The sequence below is a fragment of the Oryzias latipes genome, chromosome 1, assembly GCF_053564925.1.
Source record: "Oryzias latipes strain Hd-rR chromosome 1, Olatipes_Hd-rR_3.1".
Classification (NCBI taxonomy): Eukaryota; Metazoa; Chordata; class Actinopteri; order Beloniformes; family Adrianichthyidae; genus Oryzias; species Oryzias latipes.
In genome coordinates, this window is record NC_136237.1 from 2,784,790 (window position 1) to 2,794,182 (window position 9,393).

A 9,393-nucleotide genomic window follows, 5' to 3' on the forward strand; every position below is an offset into this window, starting at 1 on the left:
CGCTGCAGACTTTTCCCAGCAGCCTTTTTTTTCCTCTTGGTAGACAACAGTTTGAGTAAAGAAATACTCAGAAAAGCTGAACTTTCTTCATATGTGTCGTCTGTCATCAGAAAAACGCCACAAAAACACGTTAAAGACACACAAAACACCATTTTCCGGATTTGCTGATGCTTGTTAAAAGAACGGGAAGTACCGGGCTGTCCTGTCGGGATGGGAGCGACGGGTTCGAGTCCTGCCTTTGTTTTCGTGATGATCCCTCCCGAGTTGAGCTGAGGAGACGACTGGTGGGAGGTCATTTCCTGTCTTTCTGACCCCACCCATCTTTGTTCTGCAGGGTGGTGGAACATCAGAGCAGGGGGGAAGCAGCGCCCCCTTGAGGCAGTGTAGCATAAGCCTGCCGGATGGCTCCTGTTGCTCCGTGCCGCTCAGGGCCGGGGTGTCCATCAGGGACCTGCTGCAGGGGCTCTGCGAGAAGCTGTGCATCAGCCTGGCAGCTGTGGACCTCTTCCTGGTGGGAGGGGAGAAGGTACAAGCGGTGAACACATCTGCATGTGCAAAACCTCAGCTCGCTACGGGAAATGAGACTGGTTTCTCTTTCTTAGCCACTAGTTTTGGATCAAGACTGCATGACACTCTGTTCAAGAGACCTGAGATTGGAAAAACGGACCCTGTTCAGGTACTGGATTTAGGATCAACTCTGTTGGAATTTCAAAATTAGATTGAAACTCGGCTGATGCTGCTGACTAAGACCAGGATTAACGACATTCTCTTCCTGCGCAGACTTGACCTGGTCCCCATCAATCGCTCGGTGGGTCTAAAAGCCAAGCCAACAAAGCCGGTGACGGAGGTCCTCAGGCCTGTGGTGGCCAAGTACGGCCTGCACCTGTCCGGCTTGGTGGCCCGGATCGTAAGGCCTGCTCAGCTGCAGACAGACACGAGTGGCGGCGGCGGCGCCGGCCGCGGCTGTCATCTCCTAACCGCTCCGTGTTTGTGTGTGTCGGTGCAGAGCGGCGAGTCGGAACCCTTGGATCTGGGTCTGCCCATTTCTAACCTGGATGGACTTCGAGTGGTTCTAGATGTTGCAGAAAATGCTGTTGGAAAAGGTGAGACGGCTCAGCTAGTTAGCTCTTTCCCATTGGTGCAGACAAAAGGGGAAAGGTCAAACTCTTGGAGAAACGGCTGGAAAACAGGGATGACTAATGATGGTTGGAACCAGTCAGTGGAAATCCTCATGAAATCCACCAGTGTGGTCCTCCTCCACACTCAATGCCACCTTTGTTGTTAGAAAAAGTGCCTCTGACATGCTAACTATGTGTCGCTCCACGCCGACAACGGAGTTAGAGGTGATCTGAGTGCCGAGGCCTGTGACCAGCTGCAGATCGTGCAGGCTAAATGACGCCATGGAGGACATTTTTAGCCCTTGTGGGGTCATCTGGACCCCACAAGATCATGTTTCCAGATTTAGAAGTTGTTCTCTCACCAACAAATAATGTACAGAGACTTGTTGGCAGTTTAAAGACTGTTGTTGCTCACTGCTTATCAGAAAGTTGTGATGAATATGACACAGGAACATCCAATCTTTGGCATTTAAAGAAATAGCCTCATTAGGTGTCTTCCAATGACAGCGGTTGTGGTTTTGTCTCAATAATAGGCCCGCTTTTGGAGGAAAAAAAGGCACATCAAGCCCGCCACAGGGGCTGAAAGCTGACCTATTACAAAAATGCAGGTTCAGTTCCTGCCCTGCCCCCACCCATGTGTAAAAACGTCCTTGGAGAGACACTGAACCCCGCGTTGCTCCTGGTGGCGCCAGTGCTTGGCAGCGGTGTGTGTGAACTCATGGGTGTGTGTGTGAATGGGCGACTGTAAAGTGCTGTGTGCCTTAAAGATGGCGGCAAAGCGCTATATAAGTATACGCTAGGCCTGTGCAATAAATCGCAAATTTAGTGTCATCGCGATATCAAGCGGTGCAATATCCGTATCGCAAAAGACGGTGAAAATTGCGACAAGTGGTAACCTTGAATGTGCCAAAACAATCTTATGGCAGCTTGAAGTATTTAACAAATCAAAAAAATCCCTTTGTGGATTTGACCAATGGGCTGGACTCCTTTACATCATTGACCAATCGGATGGAGCCCTTTATGTTGGATGTTTGCCTGTTAAGTAGACGAGGGCTATTTGGAGTGGAACTGACGGAGTCTTGACTCTTATTTCAATTAACAGTTGCAGTGAAATAAATATGATGACTTTAGTTGTTTTGCTATTTTTTCAGTTTTATCGTCATCGCAATATTGATCACTAATATCGCAAATCGCGAGTTTTCCTCATATCATGCAGTCCTAGCAAGGACTGTTCTAAGTCGGCCTTTATGAACGCAACAATTCACTTTTCCCACCACACCTTGGTGTTTGGGTCGTGGTTTTCAAATCAAAACAAACCAAACTTTGGTTTGTATAGCAACTCTTCCAACTAATATAATCGCATTTTAAAAACCAAAAGCATGACATTACACACAAAAGTATATATATCCATATACGTAAAACCCACACAGTGCCAACAACCCCTCCCATTCACACACACACAAACACAATAAAGTAATGGATGAAATCATCCAATAAAAGGCCAAATAGAAAATTGTTTATATTGATAAAAATCTAAAAATTAAGGAAAATCCTTTAATTTACCAATAAGCAAATATGGAGAAAAATCATTAGATGACTTCTACTAAGCCTGGTCTATTGTAATACAATGATAAATATTGGTAAAACACGTGTTTTGCAGTGAAGATTGTCTTTCCCCACCATTCGGTTCAGTGACACACTGTTCAGTTTCAAACAGAGATAAGCGTTGGCCCTGATATTTACAGCTGATGATGGGAACAGATGCTCTGAAATAAAGCAAAGACTTTCCAGACGAGTCTTGTCATCGTAGAAATGTGTGTCCTTCAGTCCGAAAACTCCGTGACAGATAACAGATAACTAATATTAGTGATCAAAATTGCGATGACGTGATAACTTGCGGTAAATGAACGGATAGCAAAACAACTAAATACATCATTTCCATTTCACTGCAGCGGTTTAAAAAGAACTCTCCATATGACCCCCGTCTACACGGGAGGCAAACATCTAACATGAAAGAGCTTCATCCGATTGGTCAAATCCATAAAAGGATTTTTTTGATTCGTTAAATGCTTCAAGCTGCCATAAGATTGTTTTAGCACATTCAAGGTAACCGTTATCAGAGTTTTTGCCGTCTTTTGCGATGCGCGTGTTGCTGCTGATATGGCCATAAAAACACGATTTATGGTTCAGGCCTAGAACGCAGCGTAACTGTTGGCTCCAGCAGAGCTCCGACAAACAGCGTTTACTCTGCAGGTTGGCACTCATTCCAAATGTTGCATCTGTTTCTCTTTTTTTTTAGTAGCAGACAAGCAGAAAGCGGTTTCCCCCAGGAGTCTCCTCCCAGCCTCTGCAGGCAGAAACCAGTCCGCACCAGTAAGACTCCTCCATCTCCTTCTGGCGGTTCTTTCCTCCGCTCTGGAATGTTCCATAACCCACCAATGTCTCCACTGTCTGGTTCATGATGCCACGCTACTAAGTGTCTCTCCTGCTGTTCTTCAGTCACACATGCCTGTTGGGTGTCCCACACACCTGTCTCTCTCTGGTTTGCTGCTTTCCTCTCCTTCCTGAAGCCTCTTTCGGTCGTGGAGCGGGCTGGGCTTTAGGACTTCCTGAGCTTCTCTGTAGGCCTGTGGGTGGTGTCTGTAGAGCAGGGCTGTCCGACCCCCCCCGGCCCCTGAGATCTACCACCCCGCTGCCCACTCCCTTCTCCCAGCGGATAGACGGATCAGGTGGTTCCGGATTCACTAGAAGAAAAAGCAGAAGATGAAAAGAGCAGGGTGGTGGATCTGAGGGACCGCGGAGGGGCGTCTCCTCCGTAGAGCTGATAGTGCTTGTGTGGGGGTTTTGCCTTCAGTAGTGGTCTAGCGGGCTCTGTTTCAGGTCTGCTTGCTCTGCAGTAGTGCAGCTTGGAGCAGTGACCTTCTCTGATGTTGTGTGTGAGCCTTTGTGTTAGCACACAAAGTCATCATGGCTGTCTGAATGGAACATCCCATCTGTCTTCAAACATCTCCGTGTTCCACTGAGTCCTTAGTTCCTCTGATGTGACTGCAGACCAGGTCCCCATGGTCAAACGTCTCAACCTTCTCCCCATCAGCAGCGCCGGCTCCCGCTGTTGTCACTGTTCCCCGTGCCTGCATGTCAGGGCTCTAACGGCCCGCTACAATCTCCTTGTGGCCCCCAGGGGGACGACAGGTCACCAAGGAAAGCTGGTCCTGCTCACCCACATGGGGAAGACGGCAAGGCTTTGCCCAGCATTGAGTCGAGCCGCCAGCCCTTCCCCAACCACTCTGTGCCTCTGCATAAGGCTCCGGAGAAAAGAAAGCAGAAAAAGATTAACATAGACGAAGCCGAAGGTAACGACTGAAAGACCTGCCTGTGTCATGTTTGTGTTGCTGTGATCAGACTAACCTGGGAGCCCGTCTGCAGGACTGCAGACACACTGACTGCTTTCCAAGCTACGTGTCACCTCTGCTCGTCCTGAATGAACCCTTCCTGTTTGATTAATACTCAATGCTGCATGTTTTCTACATTCATATCAAGAGTTGTAGTGATTTTTTTCTTTACTGGTGTGTGCTTGCACTTGTTCATGCGTTTGTGTGTCCCGGCCGTGCTGTGTGCGTCCGCAGAGTTCTTCGACCTCATATCCAAAGCTCAGAGCAACCGAAACGACGACCAGCGAGGCCTGCTGAACAAAAGCCACCTGCAGCTGCCGGACTTCCTGCGCCTGTCGCCCGCGCCTCCCGACTTCGGCTCCTCCACCCCAAACTCACGCAACCCCCAGAACGGCGGCTTCCCCGGCAACGGTCGTCGAGGTAACAAGCCGAACGGCGGCGGCGAGCGAGGCCTTCTGGGTGGCGCCCACCTGCTGAGCGCGAGCCATCACTCCCAGAGCCTGGACTCTGGCATTGGCCCCGACAGGGACAGAAAAACCAGGCCGCCCCCTTCGTTCCCCACCACCGTCTCCCCCATCCGCCCCACCCAGCCCACCCGGCACCAGGACACGAATCAAATGCCGGAGGAGGACGCCATGTCTGATCTGACTCTGGTGGGGGAGGGCGACATTAACAGCCCGAACCTCCACTACATAACCCCCTCGGCTCTGCCGTGCACGTCCCGGCCCTCGGACCGCCAACCCAGCTCAGGTACTCCCCCGGTGTGAACTCTTGACCTCTCTGACCTCTCACCTCCTCCTCCTCCTCCTCTTCTTCTACCTGAGTGAGACTGAAGACTCACCTGTCCGTGTGGAGCTTCTCTCTGCCCTCCCCTCGTGAAAATGCATCTTTCCTTCCAACGACCAGAGAACAAGCTTCCGTTTGGTGACATCTACGTAGTTTGATGCACAGTTTGGTGTATTTAAGTGCTTTTAGATTTGCCTAAAAAGACGCTCGGCTGGAGTTGAAACCGCAGAGAGGCTGTCAGAGTTGTCTGGACATCGTCCAAAGACGGAAAGACATCCTGCAGCCAAAAAAAAACCCCGGGTCGACCAGAGGGGAGACTGGAGCGCTGTGTCCGCGGCCTTTCCTGTGTGCTGTTCTTCTGAGTGGACCTGCTGTGGTTTTTCTTGTCTAGTGAACCGTGTGATGGTTTGGTGACAAACTCCCTCCTCCACTGTACAGAATCTAACAATGCACTTTAGCCTGTTACAAAGAAGACGTTACACATTTAGAACTTGTTTTCCCTTCTCCTACTTGTTTCCTTGTCTCATTTAAAGTGTCTGCTGGAGATATGAGGTTCAGAAAACGACTAATATCTGTCGGGCTGCAGTAGCAGACCTGTGACATGGTAGACCTGACCACGGAAAAACTGACTCAGGCTGCTGCATCAAAACAAACGGATCCTCTTGAGTCACCGGCCGATCCACAAACCGTGACGGTGAACCTCCTCTGTCTTCACTGTTTCAGTCCAAAAAGCTTTGAGCTGTTTCTGCTGCAGGATTTCCTCAGAGACCAAGGAGTCGAAGCTGTTTCCCTCCTGAAACGCTGTACCTTATCTGAGATTCATTTCTCCACCATTCTCCAGTTTCTCCACTTCTCTGATAAAAGTATTAATTTGTACATAGTCCACTCCCTGACTCCGCCCCGTTGTTGTCCTAGTTTAAGCACTGCCTTCAAAGTTGTGTCTCAATAGAAATCAGTTCTGCTTTTCTGTCCTCATCTGACTTTACTATGTCAAATAAATGTTTTAGAGGTGCAACAATCTGTCACTTCATGCCCGCCGTCTGCTTTCTGTCCGTCGAACTTCAGTCACACCACTTCTGTTTGACTGTTGACACTTTTCAACATCCATTCATTCATCTTCTAAACCCGTTTTGTCCCTTTTGGGGGTCACGGTGTTGCTGGAGCCTATCCAGGCCACTCGTGGGCGAAGGCAGGGGACACCCTGGACAGGTCGCCAGTCTGTCGCAGGGCCACGAGCACACTCACATGCACATCTAGGGACATTTAGATTGACCAATGAACCAATGTTTTTTGGACGGTGGGAGGAAGCCAGACGTCCAAAAACATCCAATATCGTCTTCTGTCAATTTCTGTTTTTTCTCTGGATCGTTTTTTTCCCAGACCTCTGAGAGTCAGAGGCGGCTCTCTACCTGTTTGACTGTCCAGAAAGACGCAAACATGCACACGTTTACATGTAGACACACAGTGCCTGCATATGGTCATGCTTAATGACCATCCAGCCTATTTCAGGGTCTTTGTCGATAACAAATTAGAGAGAACATGAAACGGTGCAGATCCCCAAAACGTCCGGAATTTCTTTAAAGTCAGTCAATCACATAAAGCAGAAGAAAAACCCCAGACTGCAATTTATTTCAGTGCATGTAAACGAGACTTCCTACTCATTTGTTTGGCAGGTTTGAATTAGAATGAAGTTGAAGTCACTGATGCTTCATTAGTCAACAGAAAGAGAAAAGAAGCAGCACAAAAGTGTTTTTATTGGCATTAAACGGCACCCTGCATGCATTTGGACAGCAAAACAAAATGGAACCCATTGATGTTTATGATTTCATCTTCATCACCGGTGGAATTCCCAAACACGTAGAGAAATCAAGCAGATGTTTTTTTTTATTCATTCATTGTTTTTCCGTCTGCAGATTCAGATTTAAGCAGGAGGCGTCTGAACTTTTCCATTTCTTCTCATTTAACCAATCGGTTCCACAAAAAAAGAAAAGACAGTCTTAATGAAGCAAATGATGTGGACAACATAACATCCACATATTAAAAATCAAAGGCAACAACTGGGGACACTGTCCTCTTTTGACCAGTAGATGGCAGCAGCTCGTGTTCAGAGGGAGCCAAGCATCTTTCCCATGAAACCACATCCATCATACCATAGCATGAACACATCTTTAACATCCAGCCAGTCTGCTCTGTTGCATCTCTCTGTGGTTTTTATTGGTTTATAGTTTTTTTTTTTACATAAGGTCATTGGGATTGAAGATAAACAGAGCAGCGTGTGATTCCACGGCCTGGTTTGGTGTGTGACCTCCGTGTTTGCTGCATGCGTGCTGCCTGCCGTGTGGTTGAAGCGATCGGCCCTTCCTCCTCTCTGTCTAAGGCAGCCTCTTCCTCCTCAGGCAAGGACGGGGCTGGATGGAGGGGAAGGGATAAAGGGGGAGGCGGGTTCAAAACGCCCGGCAGACGTCCTTCCAATCCTGTCCCATGGTCCCCTCCCCCTCCTCCCCCGCGACCCCCTCTTCGCTCCCGACGGAAATCCAAGTCGCCGTCCTCCCGCCCCGGCCACTCGACCCCAAAACAAGCCTTGGATCTGGACAGACTTGGAGGCGGGCCGGATCCAGGAGACGACGGGCAGCCTCGATCGGGCAGACGAGACCTTCGGGGGGGGGTCCAGCGCTCCGAGCTGGACAGGAGGTGGGAGGGTGTTGCCATGGAGCTGCAGAGCCGGGGCAGCAGGATGAGGTCAGCCGTGTATCAGACCTCAGACTTGCCCTCCATGGTCAAAGCCAGGAGGGAGCTGGACCCTCGTGAGGGCAGAGCTCAGACAGCTCGCAGTAAACTCAAAGCCACTTTTGTTTAGGAAGCGTGACGTTTCGTGGCTGTCCGGCATCTGCTGAAGGTAAAACCCTGCAGAGGTCAAGGACGCAGCCCGTGTCAAAAGGGGGGAGCTTCATCAGAGGGTCTTCCTCCTGGTTGGAAGTTCACATTCATCTTCACAGGAAGTTTGTTTTCTTCATCTGGCAGCTGGGGGTGGCTATAGATGGCAGATTCACAGATGCCCCGCCCCCTGCACTGATGAACACTGTTTTCTGGTCTTCAGGGTCTTAAAGTGTTGCCAATGTGTGGGTTTACAATTGGGTGAAAGGTCATGAGGAACCCGGCGGATCCAAGCGTTCAAAAGTGTCCCGGGGACATGAGGAGGACCGGATGATCAGGAAGAGGTAAACGGGTGCGGAGGCTCAGAAACCATCACCACCAAAAGCCCCTTTGTGGAGGCAACTGCTCATTTCAACTGACAGTATTGTTAGCTTGCCAGTGTCATATGTAGACCTTATGCCTCCGTCCCAACTGCCTTTACGAGTGGATCTGGGCTGTCACACCTGTACGGGAACGCAGGTGGTCTGCATGATATTTTAAGGTCTGAGACTGCTCCGCGAAGCGGCTGAGAGAAATGGTGATGCACATTTTTCTATGAGCATGCTGAAGGTGACAGGTTGTACTGAACACGTATACAACAACCCTTAAATCCTGTGGACTTGATAAGTGCGCTCTTTGCTGCAGCCTGACTGTTAGAAAGGAGGAAATTAGACAATTAGGTGTCTTACGACCCTAATTCATGGGGTGTGCGTGTCACGTGCACACCCCGTCCGTGTAGCATTTGCATTTTGCAACTTACTAAGAACTACAGAAGTTCACCCCTTACAAAGGCTTAGCCCCTCCCACAGGCCAATTCACCAAACTCTTCTTTAAAAGAAATTACTGTCTTGCAACCTGAAGGATTCTTAAACAACTCCAAAATTACAGATATTTAACAAAAGAAAGGATAGTAACAATTGAAAGACAGAAATAGGTTTGAAACAAAATCAATTAGACAGAAAGCGAGATAAAGCAAAAAACAACTCTGACGTGAGGTCACTTCCTGTTTCCGGTGGATATTTATGCTGATGTGTGCAATGCTCTGGTTTGTGGAGGGAAACTTAGATGGGGAGTAAGAGTCTGTTTAAAACCAAGTGTGCAGCCTTAGAACGACATTAAATATGAAAAGTGAATGATTTGTTTGCCTGGGTGTGTGCATGTATCCGGTGAATACTATAAACTGC

The 9,393-nt window shown here is 48.9% G+C and overlaps 1 protein-coding gene across 11 annotated transcripts in view; it reads left to right on the forward strand.

Moving 5' to 3' along the window:
- The window catches only part of rgs12b (regulator of G protein signaling 12b), a 77,405-nt gene extending 69,123 nt beyond the window's left edge, over nt 1-8,282 (forward strand). For 3 of the 11 annotated variants that reach the window (XM_078952830.1, XM_078953217.1, XM_078952872.1), the window contains 7 exons: nt 335-526; nt 603-676; nt 781-907; nt 1,007-1,103; nt 3,418-3,491; nt 4,213-4,471; nt 4,745-6,314. In XM_078952830.1, coding sequence (XP_078808956.1) covers nt 335-526; nt 603-676; nt 781-907; nt 1,007-1,103; nt 3,418-3,491; nt 4,213-4,471; nt 4,745-5,277 — 1,356 coding nt within the window. In that variant the 3' untranslated portion in view covers nt 5,278-6,314. Of the gene's footprint in view, nt 1-334; nt 527-602; nt 677-780; nt 908-1,006; nt 1,104-3,417; nt 3,492-4,212; nt 4,472-4,744; nt 6,315-7,692 lie in introns of those variants that run through there. The other 8 variants (XM_078953037.1, XM_078952908.1, XM_011480644.4 and 5 more) reach the window with 8 other exon arrangements.
- Nucleotides 8,283-9,393: the final 1,111 nt, after the last annotated feature.